Source organism: Otolemur garnettii, unplaced genomic scaffold (genome assembly GCF_000181295.1).
Source record: "Otolemur garnettii isolate 467f Iridium unplaced genomic scaffold, OtoGar3 scaffold00004, whole genome shotgun sequence".
In the NCBI taxonomy this organism is placed as follows: Eukaryota; Metazoa; Chordata; class Mammalia; order Primates; family Galagidae; genus Otolemur; species Otolemur garnettii.
Window position 1 is genome coordinate 28352415 of NW_003852399.1, and position 15024 is coordinate 28367438.

The following is a 15024-nucleotide window of genomic DNA, read 5'->3' on the forward strand; positions in this document are numbered from 1 at the left end:
AAAAAAAAAAAAAAAAAAAATTAATATGTGATATAGAAATTATATGATAAAAAATTTTATCAAAGATATCTAAATGCAAGCTTTTTAGAGCTTTTTAAAAATGTTGCTTATACATATGAACTGACTAGTCTGTAAAGGACTTCTGGATTCTTGATTATACAGTGTTGAATAGCAATCCATTTCTAAAAACTAAAATGAAATTATTTTAAATTCAGATTTCAAGAGTAATTTTCCTGCTAGAGCTGCTTACCAGGTTGCTGCTTTACCCAAAGTAAGTATACTTTCAAAGGGCTAATGTACACAATTCTAAATTTCCACATTGTTTTCTTAAAATAACAAACTAAGCACTGTGAGAGGAAGCTAAAAAAGAAAAGTATAGTCCCTGTGCCCCAAGAACTTAAAGCTCAAAAGGTACACCCCATATTACAGGCATGGAAAAGAAATTAAGAAAGTGTATAAGACAACATATTTTGTGTTTACTTTTTTAAAAAAAATTTTGACCAGGAGCTTCACCCAAGAAAACTTGAGCAAGTGGGCTCATAAGACAACATATAACATGGTGAACATAATAGAATTAGGGTACTTAAATCATGAGAAGAAAGTAAAGCAGCAGATATGTTGTAGTGATAGTACTTAAGTTTGTGCCAGGTTGGTTTCTGACTTCTGTAGTAAAAGTTTCACTTGAGGCAGCGCCTGTAGCTCAGTGGGTAGGGCACCAGCCACATACACCGAGGCTGGCCGGTTCAAACCCAGCCTGGGCCAGCTAAAACAACAACAACTGCAACAACAACAACAACAAAATAGCCAGGCATTGTGGCGGGCACCACAATAAAGTCCCAGCTACCTGGGAGGCTGAGGCAAGTGAATCACTTGAGCCCAAGAGGTTGAGGTTGCTGTGAGCTGTGACGCCAGGGCACTCTACCCAGGGCGACAACTTGAGACTCTGTCTCAAAAAAAAAAAAAAAAGTTTCACTTGCTTATTATATAAAAAAAGTAGACCTTACACAGAAAAGCAATCTCTATACCAGGGGTACCTGCGTTTCTTGCCATTCTGATTTTGATATTCTAATCTAACTAGAATCTGTGCCTTTTAGCAGCACAATAGTCCTGCTAATAAAGAAGCAGCTCTTACTGACTTCCATTTATAATTTTCTACCAAAGAAAATTTATCTCCTAAAAGTGGCATTTGTATTACTTTAATTAGTTATTACTTAGAATGAACATCAACTTTTTAAGGTATTGGAGAAAGAGCTCTGCACATGGAATCACAATGTAAGAGTTTGAACCTCTGCTATCTAGTTTTATGAGTTAGGTTGAGTTAATTTACCTTTCTAAGCTTCAGTATATTTTATGAATTGAGGAAAAGACCATCTATATAACTAGGGCTACTATGAGAATCATACGAGCTAATATGGTACATGAACTTGCATGGCCTGGTAACCTGGCCTATTCTATATTCTTAGTGAATATTCCTTTCTCCTATTGCTCTTTGAAAAATATTGTATTGCTGGCTCAGCGCCTATAGCTCAACTGGCTAAGGCGCCAGCCACGTACACCTAAGGTGGCGGGTTCGAATCCCCAGCCCGGACCCGCCAAACAACAATGACGGCTGCAACCAGAAAATAGCCGGGCGTTGTGGCGGGCGCCTGTGGTCCCAGCTACTTGGGAGGCGGAGGCAAGAGACTCGCTTAAGCACAGGAGTTGGAGGTTGCTGTGAGCTGTAATGCCACAGCACTCTACCCAGGGGGACAGCTTGAGGCTCTGTCTCAAAAAAAAAAAAATATATTGTATTGCTGTTAGTTGCATGTTTTTAGTAGGTATTATGGCACTCTTAATTTGTGCCAAATTATCGAAACCTTGTTTCATTATTTTCTTTACAGGGAGCCAGAATTGAAATTGAAGCAGTAGCTGTCCAAGGACCTCTCACAACAGCATGACTATAAGTGGGCCCAGTGTGTAGTCCAGAATTTTTAACATCTCAATTGTTACAACTGATGTAACATCGTAATTAACATCTTGATTTTTACAATTGAGGAAAGTCTAAGCTTGACTAAAATATCTGAAGTGATTATGGAAATACCATATAATAGGGGCAGTTGAATATGAATTGAAGATTGGATAATGAATCCAGTTATTGATGTAAATTACACTTACACACACCCATATTACTGAAAGTAGGAAAGGGATACTCTAACTACATAGTTACTCAAATAAGTAAAAGTAAAGGGAAATAACAGGAAAAATGAGATACGTCCCTGAGAAATAACCAGAAGCATACAGAATCAAAATAATGATGTGAAATAATTAGTTCTCATGTCAGATTTGTGATTTACTTGAGTAAAATTAAAGTATTAAAATTTGAATGGTAGAGGTCTAGGAGAAAAAAGTGGACCAAAATTTTATATAGATCATATTTTTCTAATGAAATAAAATAGACATGCAGATTTCCATTGGTATGATTGTGTTCACTTATTTTTTAGCCATTTAATTTATAGATTAAAACATACTATCTACTAAAGGTGAGATGAGAGGGTGTGAAGTTAAATCTCCAACTGTTTCGTTTCTTAAAGCTTACCTCTGACGTACGTTTTTTACAGTCTTTTAACATGTTTAGACAACTACATAATGAAAAGTTCCTTTTTGTAGGAAACACTCCAGCAAAGAATTGTTAATATATAGATTAAAAGGAAAAAGTTCCCTTCACTTATTCTCCATTCTGCTTACCTGCCCAAGAGAACACACCTCGGTGAAGAGTTTTATGTGTAACTGGCAGATGGCTCTCTATTCCTTACATACTCCATTACCTGGTTTGGGTTTGTGTGTTTACATCAGTGTAACTTCATATGTTTTGTTGAAGATCTTTCCATATAAAGACATACAGATCGACCACGTTTTTAAAACTGCTGCAGGGTGTTCTTTCGTGTGGATATACCTTCTGTGATTTAACCATCCCTCCAAGCCATTTGTTTTCAAAATTGTCATTATCAAAGCAGTGCTGCCATAACACCCTTTACATATAACACAAAAAAAATTACACATTAGATTATTGAGAGCCATAGGGAAAAGCAAAGCAAAGGAGCGGAAGAGTATTTGGGGGGGTTAATTTTAAGCTCTGAAAAGAGAAGGCCTCACCTAGGTGATACAGGAGTTAAAAATGGTTGTTGAAATTTATTGACTTTATTTCTGTATGAGCTCATATGATTTTTTCATTTAATTCATGCTAATATGGTAAAGCACAACTAATTAATTGTATAATGTACAGCCAATTTTGCATTCCTAGAATAAATTCATTTTGTTCAGTACAGTCCTCCCTTGGCATATGTGGGGGATTGGTTCCAGAACCACCAACTTACATCTAAATCCAGGCATGCTCAGGTCCCATGGTGGTGGCCCTGTGGAACCCACATACACAAAATGTCAGACCTCCATCTCCATGGGTTTCACATCCTACAAATATACTGTATTTTCTTTCCACATCTGATTGAAAAAAAATCCTCATGTAAGTGGACCCATGTAATTCAAACTCATGTTTTTCAAGGGCCAACCATATGTGTATATATACATGTATACTAGTTATATAATTTATATTCTTCAATTCACACTGATATTTTGCTTAGGATATTTACATTTATGTATGTTTAGGAAACTGGCATTTTCTTCTACAAAGGGATTTATTGTTGTAAATATCCTTGAATGTTCAATAGATACATAAAACATAGCCTATAATGCCAAACTGGGTTATTTTCTTTGGGGAAAATTTTTCAAGGATTGTTTCATGGTTATAGGAAAATTCAGATTTCCCAGTTTTTTCCTTTAGTTTTGATCATTTACAGAATTATAGAATTTATCTAAATTTTCACATTTATACACATCTTTAATCTCTACTGTATGAGTATTTATTTAAATGCCCACTTTTCATCTCTAATATGGCTTATTTGGGTTTCTTTTTTTTTCTTTATCTTTTTCCCAGAAGTTTATTGATTTTATGGATCTTACTGAAGAACAACATTTTGACTTTGTTGATCGTTTTTATATTTATTTTATCATTAATTTCTGCTTTTATATTTATTATTTTCCCCAGCTTTTTTTTTTTTTTAATTGTTTTTTGGCTGGAGTGCAATGATGTGATCATAGCTCACCTCAAATTCCTGGGCTCAAGCAATCTAAGCCTCCCAAGTAGCTGGGACTATAGGTGTACACCACAATGCCTGCTGGTTTTTTTTTTTCTTTTTTGAGACAGAATTTTAGTATGTGGCCCTTGGTAGAGTGCCATGGCGTCACAGCTCACAGCAACCTCCAACTCTTAGGCTTAAGTGATTCTCTTGCCTCAGCCTCCCAAGTAGCTGGGTCTACAGGCGCCCACCACAATGCCTGGCTATTTTTTGTTTGCAGTTGTTTAGCTGGCCGGCTGAGTTCAAACCCCCCACCCTCAGTGTATGTGGCTGACACCATAACCACTATATGACAGGTGCCAAACCAAATTTTTCAATTTTTTGTAGAGAGATCTCTGTTGCTCAGGTTAGTCTCAGATCCTGGCCTACAGCAATCCTACTATCTCAGCCTCCCAAAGCACTAGGATTATAGGCATGAGCCATGGTATCTGGCCTTCAGTTTATTTATAAGACACCTCTCTCTATTTTTAATATTAAGAGACTTTTATTTCTGACAAAACCCCAACTCAAACTAGTATTATGTGGAATAAAAGGTCACATAGAACTCTGAGGTACAGACTGTAGGCACACGTGGTCCTACATCCTTACAGCTCCATCTGTCTTTGGGAGAGATATTAGGGGAGCAGACATAGCAGGCCACCGAGGTACTAACCCCAGCAGGAAGACATCTGGTATCTGGCAGAGAAGGTGTGAGAGGGTGTGAAATTAAATCTCTAATCTCAGAGAAGCCTCAGATTGCTCCACCTCAGGTTAAGGGCCCATACCTAAACAAAAGCCAGAAAGTTAAATACTCTGGCCAGCCTGGGCCTAAGAGGTATTGTATATATAGATTGTGACTTCAAAACACTAGGCTGGACGGGGTGGCTCATGCCTATAATCTTAGCACTTTGGGAGGTTGAGGCGGATAATTTTTTGAGACCAGGAGTCAGACCTCATGTCTGCAAAAAACTGAAAAATTAGCCAGGGCTGGTGGCACACACCTGTCATCCCAGCTACTTGGGAGCCTGAGTTAGGAGAATCCCTGGAGCCCAGGAGTTTGAGATTGCAGTGAGCTATAATGACACTTCTACCCTCTTGCCTGGAGTGACAAAGTGAGACCCTGTCTCAATCAATCAATAAACCCATCCCCATTTCAATATAAATTAATAAATCCATGCAGGCATTACTACTCTAGCTCAGGTGACACAATGAGACCCTATCTCAATAAATAAGTAAATAAATCCATCCATCCCTCCCTCCCTCCCTAGAATTAAAGAGCAGGAACCCAAATTAACAGACGCATTGGTGGCTGGATCTGAACTTAACAGTCTTCTCTCCACATTGAAGAAGAATCACGAGATTCTGTTAAATGTGGAAAAAAAGAAACATTACAAGTTGGCCTTTAAAACATGTTTAAAGATACCAGCAATTTCTTCGAAGTGCGAAATAGCTAAAAAGTCACCATATTTTCTTGCTGTTGTCAAATTCCTTACCTTTGACAGAGTATGTAGTTTAACATCTGCTGTTTTTCAGAAGGACACAATCAAAAGAAATTTTATGTTTTTGCAAAACAAGTCAGATAAAAAAGAAATACACCAAGACAGGCTTTCTAACACTTTATTGTTTCTAAGAGCGTATTTATTCAACCAAAATTATAAATGTTGCACCAGGGATACAAAACCATTTTATAAAAATTGTGACCATAACTTCCCCAATAGCCAATTGTATTTAGTTATAAGGATGTTGGCATGATTACATAAGAATAAACAGCACTTTTTTCCAAATATTTACAGAATAACCAATTTGCACTATGTCCTGTAGGGAAAATGGAGAAGGATGAGTTAGCTTTCCTGCCCTGAAAAGAACTTATAATCATTCTCACTTCTACCATTTGTTCAGCAATTGGAAAGTATTCAAAACAATTCCAAACAAAATATTCGATTTTAGTGAATTATCTACCAGAAATCATAAATCATGATCTGCTAAATACTAACATACTTAGGTACAGTTGCTTTGTCTACAGCACTAATCAATTATTTACTAATACAGCAAGTATTACTGGAACATTCTCTATAGCTTATTATGTCCAATCGATTCCAGTAAGGAAAATTCAGAAGTGCTGTGCTCATTCACTCAATAGACTTAGTTCTACTGATAGTTGTGCTTTGGCTAAGTTGTTATTGCATCAAGTTTGGGGACTAAAAAATAATCCCTCATATACACCAACATGCTAGCAGTGATCATTTCTGACTGATGGAACTGAGGATAATATTTAGATTTCATCTTTTAAAGTTTATACTTTCTGAAGTTTTTACCATGAACGTGTACTTATTTTATGCCAAGAAGAAAAGCAGTTATTTGATAAAGGAATCCTTCCTTGCAATTATTGCCTAATCATTCTATGTTACATGTAAATACCTAGACAGAAAGTGTTATTTTTATTTAAAAAAAAAAGTTTTTCATAAACTGATACCCAGAAAACTTGAAGCTAATCCTTACTGATCCACTGAATAACTACCAGTTGAAATCAACTATTAGTTTTTTCTTTCATTGAGCTGCCAGGGGTGTGGTGGTGGTTGGAAAAGCCACCTTTGGGCCTCGTGACTTCTTTATGAGGTGCTGGGGCCCAACCCTGTCCCCTGCCCAAAGCTACTCTCCGAAAGTACAGCTGCCAAGGAATGCCTCTTGTCACTGAATAATTTTTTTTTTTTTTGCAGTTTTTGGCTGGGGCTGGGTTTGAACCTGCCATTTCAGGCGGCATATGGGGCTGGTGCCCTACTCCTTTGAGCCACAGGCACTGCCCATGAATAATTTTTTTTAAGTGTTTGAAATTGGGATTATATTAATCAATTCAATCAAAACACTTATATATTTTTTTCATAAATTTATGTAATAGTATGAATGACATTTTGCTACAGTTACTTTTATTAAGAGAGAAATTTGAGAAAAATCTATATTGTAGGCATGGTGGCTCACACCTGTAATCCTAACACTCTGGGAGGTCAAGGCAGGTGGATTGCCTGAGCTCAGGAGTTTGAGACCAGCCTGAGCAAGAGCAAAACCCATCTCTAAAAATAGCAGGGTGCTATACTGGGCACCTATAGTCCCAGCTACTGAGGAGGCTGAGGCAAGAGGACTGCTTAAGCCCAAGAGTTTGAAGTCGCTATGAGCTTTGATGCCGCAGACCCTACCAAGGGTGACAAAGTGAGACTCTGTCTCAAAAAAAAAAGAAAGAAAAAAAGAAAAGAAAAATCTGTATTCTACAAGAAAAAAAAAAAAAAATTGAGGCAGATCCCCAAACAAAACATCCCTAATTGGTTTTTCAGAACTCTTTCTGGAAACTGGTGAGGTCTGTAGCTCTCCCTCCCCAGTGGTAAATAAGAGTGGCGTGTTTATTAGTGTCAGTAGAACATTATTAAACTGAAGGGGAACTTAGATCAATATAATATGGATTGGCCTTTCTTCCCCTTTCCAAGTTATTAAAGGCTGGCTCTGATGTCTGAGATGTCTTTCATCAAGCACAGGATAATGACGGGGTTGTCAGCTTTTAATATCTCAAATATTTTCCAATAAATTTGCTGAGTGGTATTATTAAAGTAAAGCAAAAGCCTCCAATTTGACTGTATGTGGATTAGTCATACCTAGGCGTCCCCAACTTTTAATTATAATAACAAGAACCGAAAAGAGAAATTCCACATCTGTCAGCTGCTCTGTGAGATTACACTGATTCTGCCTTGGCAATTATACCCTTAAGATAATAACCAAACACTCACACTTTTACAAACCCTGGGAAGGCGAGAAGCTGACAACAGTTTTAGACTGAATAACATCTTGTAAACTAACACTAAACTTTTCAAACACAGCCATGCCTTGCTATCAGGTGTGAGGAGAGGAAGAAAAAGATCATTATCCTTTTACCTGGCAGATATGTGTGGGCAAATGAATGGCTTTATAATGTCCACACTGCTGGCCTTGTTCAGAATTCAGAACTGGATCACCAGGCTATCTTTATAAAAACAGGATACCTGTACTCTCTAACAAGCTATTATATTTGCCAAAAAAGCACAAATGTAAATCTTACTAGGGTTATTTGACTATGACCATCCAATATTCTTTGATTAGTTAAAAGTGGAAAAAACATTTTCCCTTAAAAGAAATTTTTAATTTAAGCCCAAGGAGAAAAGCATTGGTTAAGAATCTTGTAGGTATTTTAACTGCTTGAAACATAACAGCTCTTCCTTCAAAGCCTTAATGAAAAAGCAGAGGCCAAGCGGTGGCTCACACCTGTAATCCTAACACTCTGGGAGGCCGAGGTGGGTGGATTGCTGGAGGTCAGTCTGAGCAAGAACGAGACCCCAGCTCTAAAAATAGCCAGGAATTGTGGCAGGTGCCCATGGTCCCAGCTACTTAGGAGGCTAAGGCAAAAGAACCACTTGAGCCCAAGAGTTTGAGGTTGCTATGAGCTATGATGCCATGGCACTCTACTGAGGGCAACAAGGTAATACTCTGTTTCAAAAAAAAAAAACAAGAAAAGAAAGAAAGAAAAAGCAGTAAGGTAACAGGTTGACCACACATTCCTATCCTGTGGTATCCCCCTGGCATTGGTACTTCTGGCCAAGCGTTCTGGGAGTAGTCTGGGAATAACCTAGATTTGCAGCTGGCACCCCCTGCTGGCCAATGCCAAGTATTCACTCTCTTCTGGGGATGCTAGTTGAGAAATTGGTTCCCCATTTCCCTCCCAGTTAGGTATTGAAATTAATAAAATTACTGTAATTAATAGAACATCAACTAGGCTTCAAAGTGGCTACATAGCACCAAGTGATAAAAATTCCAGCCCTGATGGCAATTTTTCTATGAATTCATTATGACAGCTCAAGCCTATTGTTCACCTTGCACATTTTGAATTTGGGGCAAAACTGATTGTCTCAGGGCTGGGGACTTAGGATCAGAATATATTTTGCTCTTTTAAGACTATCAGGTTTGGGGGGGAAGGAAGGTGAGGAATAAAAACTTACCTATTGAGTACAATGAACACTATTCTGGTGACAGGACCTGACTTCAGCATTACACAATGTATCCATGTAACAAAAATCATTTTGGCACCCCCCTAATATTTTAAAATTTAAAATCATTATCAGTGTTAGGCAAAAGAAAAACATTTTAACATAGGAAATGATAAATTAGTGGGTTTACACGAACTTTTCATAGTACAGGGGCTATGTAAATAATTTGTCATTTGTGTTCTAAAATGTAGATATGTAAATATACACTTATATTTTAGCATACATATTCAGCCTGACATACACATATACCTTTTCTTCCAAAAGTATATACTAGAAACTTTATTATTTTTTCACTGAAGGACTAAATGATAGAGGGAAAACTTTACTGCCTATTTTATACCATTCTGTATTTGACTTTTACTGCAATTATTTATTACTTTTATTTTTTATTTTATTTGGGGGGGGGGCTGGGGCCAGGTTTGAACCTGCCACCTCCGGCATATGGGGCCGAGGCCTTACTCCTTTGAGCCACAGGCACCACTATACTTTTAATTTTTAATTAACCCATTGTTTAGAAGGAATATTTAAATGTTAGAATATTCAAATATTATGGAATACTTTAATGTTCTTAATAGGTTTTTAATTTAAGCACTTAATATTAAAAGATCAAGAAACAAGGTTTCTGGCTAGGTGTGGTGGCTCATGCCTATAATCCTAACACTTTGAAAGGCTGAGGCAGAAGGATTTGAGGCCAGGATTTTGAGATCAGCCTGATCAATAATGTGACCATGTCTCTACAAAACCAGAAAAATCAGCTGGGTGTGGTGATGTGGGCCTGTATTCCCAGCTACTTGGGAGGCTAAAGCAAAAAGATCCCTTGAGTCCAGGAGTTCAAGGCTGCAGTGAGCTATGATTGTACCCTTGCACTCCACCATGGGTGACAGAGCTGGACCCTATCTCTAAAATTATAAAACAAAAAATAAACAATCTGGAAAAGTTAATTGGAACTATATAATGCTTTGTGAGAAAGAGTTCTTTGAAGAATACATTCTGAATAGATCTCTTTAACATATCCACCCAACAGAGAATGGACCTATATGCCTATAAATTAAATTAATCCTTCTATTTCAGTGCTTGATATAAAAGACAATTCTACTTAGTAAGGTGAACATTCGCATTTTACAATAAGCCCTAACATTTTCTACTTATGAGATATCTGTATAAAAATGTCTCCTAAGAAGGAATAAAAACCTATGGATAAGAAAATGTAGCTTCCAAGATAAGTTATATCAGTTTTATTGAATTTTTTGCCCCCCAAATATTGCTGTTTTTGGAGCTACACCAAACATGCAGCTTTTCATTGAGCTTGAGCAGTCTTGCCTTGAAAATGGATTTTCCTCAATGTCCCAGGTAGGACTGGAGTGGTACTACACAAATTTATATTTTTAAAAAAATTTTTTTTGTGGCTCGGCTCCATAGCACAGTGGTTATGGCACCAGCCACATACACTAAAGTTGATGGGTTCGAACCAAGCCTGGGCCAGCTAACCAATGATGGCAACTGCAACAAAAAATAGCTGGGTGTTGTAGCGGGCACCTGTAGTCCCAGCTACTAGAGAGGCTCAGGCAAGAGAATCACTTAAGCCCAAGAGTTTGAGGTTGCTGTGCGATGCCACAGCACTCTACCAAAGGCAACAAAGTGAAACTCTCAAAATTTTTGTTTTTTTTGAGACAGAGTCTCACTCAGTAGCCCTGGGTAATAGAGTGCTATGGCATCATCTTAGCGCATAGCAACCTCAAACTCTTGGGCTCAAGCGATCCTCTTGCCTCAGTCTCCCAAATAGCAAGGACTACAGGCGCCCACCACAACGCCTGGGTAGTTCTTCTATTTTTAGTAGAAAAAGTGGTCTCACTCTTAGTCAGACTGGTCTTGAATTCCTGAGCTCAAGGGGTCCACCTGCCTCGGCCTCCCAGAGTGTTGAATTATAGGCATGAGCCAAATTCATGTTTTAAATGTATTATTTGTTGAGTGAGTTAAATGTGAACATGAACCCTTGGCATCTGTTATTCAACTTACTGATTCAACAAATATTTATCAAGTATCTACCATGTTCTGTTGAAGGACCTAATGCCTGAATTCAAAGATGCATAAAACACAGTGCTTGCTCTCCATAAAATCACAATCCAGCATCTCTGAAGAAAGGATAATGTCACCGACTCAAGGAACTCTTCCGTTTATCTACCACAACCCTTTTAAAGTCAGAAGCATTTAAACTAATATGAAAATCAGAATAAATATGATACATCCTTCCTTGAATCCTATATTTTTATCTTTAATTATAGGTCATCTTAGTAGTCACTCTAATGTAGAAACTAAAGTAAAAGAGCTTAGTTAATTCATCTGAGCAGTTGTCTTAGAAATACATATTTACAAATAAGATAAAGAAACCAAATATTTCCATAATTCTATTTCAATATTCACAAACAAAAAGGCACTCAATGGTGAGCAAGTTAGTTATCATTATTATTATTATTCAACCATTTACCAAATCCCTTGCCAACTTTGGGGGAATTTCTAAAAACTGACTTTCTACGGTGCTTCATTCTGACACTGAAATAGTATAAATGCTTTTCCAATCTTAGCATCTTCGTTCCTTTCTATGTTTAATGTCTAACATTAAATCAGTCACTTAAAAAAAAAAATACGACCCGGAGATAAGACTTCACATAGGCAGCAAATCTAGGTTTTAATTCTTGTTGTTTATTGCCTCTGAAATACATTTAAAAGTCAATTAATTTGAAATACCTTTAATTAGTTATTCAAAAGGATAACACCAATTGAAAACCCTCACATAAGTGTAAAAATCAACAGCTAATTCAACATGACACATGGAAAATACATAGCCTTTCATTGTGAAAATGCCTAATCGTGCAACAGCACCAGAGTTTGAATTCTTTTTGTTAACATATTTAATGTGTACTATGATAAAAAGAATCTGTGGTAGTAGAGAGCCTTAAAGATGAGAAGGTAATTAAGTGACACATTACAGGTCTTATCAGGTCTAAATTTTGTGATAGGACAGAAATGCTAGGTAGAGTTCACCCCGTTTTGTTTTAGTTCATTCTTCTTTCATTGCAATTATAACTATGAATTTTCTAAAATTTGCTAACTCCCCAGCCATCTGTACCTAAAGCTTCCTTCCTTCCTTCCTTCCTTCCTGTTGTTGAGATAGAGTCTCACTATGTTGCCCTTGATAGAGTGCTGCGGCGTCACAGCTCACAGTAACCTCAAACTCTTGGGCTTAAGCGATTCTCTTGCCTCAGCCTCCCAAATAGCTGGGACTACAGGTGCCCACCACAACACCTGGCTATTTTTTTGTTGCAGTTGTCATTGTTCTTTAGCTAGCCCGAGTCAGGTTCGAACCTGCCACCTCCGGTGTATGTGGCTGGCGCCGTAACCACTGTGCTACGGGTGCCGAGCCAGGTTTATACTTTCTTTTCAGTGCCTCATTTTCAACATTGAATGAACACATTGCCACAATGAAGAAAGTCACCTTCACACTCTTAAATGATCATAAACCCTAATTTTCATTGGCTCTGGCTATTGTAATTTTATAAGTCTAACTATTCTAAGTAGCTAAGAAAATTGTTTACGGCTTAGCAGTTTTATAGAACAATGTAATCAAGAACATGACAATAACATTCTCATGGTTCCAACGATCTAAAACCAACTCCTTGTGTAAAACACGTAGATGAAGAAAGATAAGACCCACAACCACAAGCTTCACTGCCATTTTTGCCTTCTCTATCATGTCACATTGGCTCCGTCCCCCCTTCTCTCACCACACCGATCTATGCGGCTGCTGAAAGGTCCACCGCTTCTCCTGTTTCTTCTTCTTTTGTTTCAGCCCCTTCACTTACTTCCTCATTCTCCATCTCTGTTTCCATCTTTTCCCCTGTCTCACCTGGAAAAGTAACCAAGGGAGATAGTAAGAAACACTCATTTATTGTAACTTAAGCATAGTGACATAAATAAAGTAATACTTGGGGAAAAAAAGAGAGAGAAACACACTCATTTGTCATTAACAATAAATTACCCCACAGTTTGTTTCCAGTGGGAGAAGTTCTTGATCTTTTGATCTGAACAGTGGGTTTCTTGGGAGGTTTCCAGAAAGACCATCACCTTGACTCTCTCAGAGCCTTTGAATGACTGACGTCAAGTCACTTAGCAGCTCAAGTCTTATATTCTCATAAAATAAATTTTCTCTCTAAATTCAGGATGCAAAATTACCCAAGAAATGGCAGGAGGACATATTATAGTAAAAAGTTTCATTAGTATCGAAATCAAATGGTGGTCCAGAGATGCCTCCAAATCTTTCTGGTTTGGCCATTATGGTGTTTAGAGAAAACAACTGGTAAACATTTAAAGACTGTGGACATTTACAAGTCTGGGCATTGCACGTACACATCTGCTTCCCTGAGAGATTGGTTTTGGCAACACTGGCCCCATTCCGGGAGTGCAGCCTCACAGAGCTGCCTCTTTTGACAGGGCTGTGCTCTCCAGTGCACCAAGGTCCCCAGGGCTCCCCTCACTTCACTTACTTGCAGCATCTAAGGTCCAAAGGCTTTTGAGTCTGTCTACTCTGGTCTAACACATATCTGCTTTCACTTGCCTCTCCCATGTTGTCCCCAAGGCATTTTTTGCACATTTTTATTAAAGCATGTGCCGGAATAGATGGTGAAGGGGTTCAGTTAATCTGCTTGTCTAGCACCTCGCATATGGGCAGGCATGCAAAGAATGCTGAGTTGATAAGTGAAAAAATTAAAAAACAGATAGGTGGCTATCATTAATGCTTCATTTCATTGTACTGTACTATGAAGCTAAATGTTACAAAAATGTAAATCATGCCCCATAAGAAAATGTTTATTTTTTATTACAACACCAGCAAGAACAGTATAAATACAATTTGTTCCATGCTGGTAAAAGACATCTAAAATTTAAAAACACCGTGTACTAAGACATAATACATTTTCCATAGTCTTCTCATAAAGATCAAAAGACAACAGAAGAACCAGGGCACACGGTCATTTTCTAAGGATGACACTGGCAGAGATGAAAATAACATTCTCATCCTAGAACCCCTTACTTAACATACTTTTTCATTGGAAGGTCAAGTCCTCCACTAACTATCTATCCACCTTTACTATGGATCTTCATACCATATATGGGGAGTGATAAAGAATGAGTCTGGAAAAATTCAGAGATTTTAGCATATTGCCTTCGATATTTAATACTGTTCAACCATGGAATTCTATTTTAAGAATTTGCACCTTAGGAAAGTTTTACTGGCAGGTTGAACCAAGCATTGAGGGAATACCTGTTTCTCGGGGATGGAGGACTTTTTGTTTAGTTCAAATGAACTTTAGCAGCTAAAAGAGCCATCAGTGACTGTCAGTCATCCCTCCCCCAGAGCTGGTCTCTATGGAGCACACGTGAACGTCCTGAATGTTTGACAGCATAACTTTTACCTTCGATGTGTTGGTCTTCTTCATTACTATGAACTTTCCTGGTCATTTCCACCCTGGCCCCTGGCTCTGCAGTTCCTGCTGAATGCTCCAAGCTTCCAACTATTCCTTCAAGTTGAATCTGGTCCACCCTTCCTGGACCTTCAGGAGTTTTATGGAGGGGGTCATTCATTACAGGTGTTTCCACAAGCTGGCTTCCTTCTAAGACTTCTGGAGATTTATCCTCTTTGGGAATTGTTTCTAGAAGCTGGGACTGTTCCTGTTTTCCTGGTGTTGCCTGAAGTTGCTGCTCTTCAGCTATTTCCACAAGCCGTCTTCCTTCCAAGACTTCTGGAGATTCATCCT

General features: G+C 38.0%; 2 protein-coding genes across 2 annotated transcripts in view; one reads left to right on the forward strand and one right to left on the reverse strand.

The window, feature by feature from the left end:
* The window catches only part of RIDA (reactive intermediate imine deaminase A homolog), a 15238-nt gene extending 12782 nt beyond the window's left edge, over positions 1-2456 (forward strand). Inside the window, exons 5-6 of the mRNA XM_003782458.3 lie at positions 216-271; positions 1881-2456. Of these exons, the coding sequence (XP_003782506.1) occupies positions 216-271; positions 1881-1937 (113 nt within the window). The 3' untranslated portion in view covers positions 1938-2456. The remainder of the gene's footprint in view (positions 1-215; positions 272-1880) is intronic.
* Positions 2457-12590: 10134 nt separating this feature from the next.
* ERICH5 (glutamate rich 5) overlaps positions 12591-15024 on the reverse strand; it is a 27713-nt gene continuing 25279 nt past the window's right edge. The window contains exons 3-4 of the mRNA XM_023516933.1: positions 14683-15022; positions 12591-13118 (exon numbers count right to left, since the gene is read on the reverse strand). Coding sequence (XP_023372701.1) covers positions 13006-13118; positions 14683-15022 — 453 coding nt within the window. The 3' untranslated portion in view covers positions 12591-13005. The remainder of the gene's footprint in view (positions 13119-14682; positions 15023-15024) is intronic.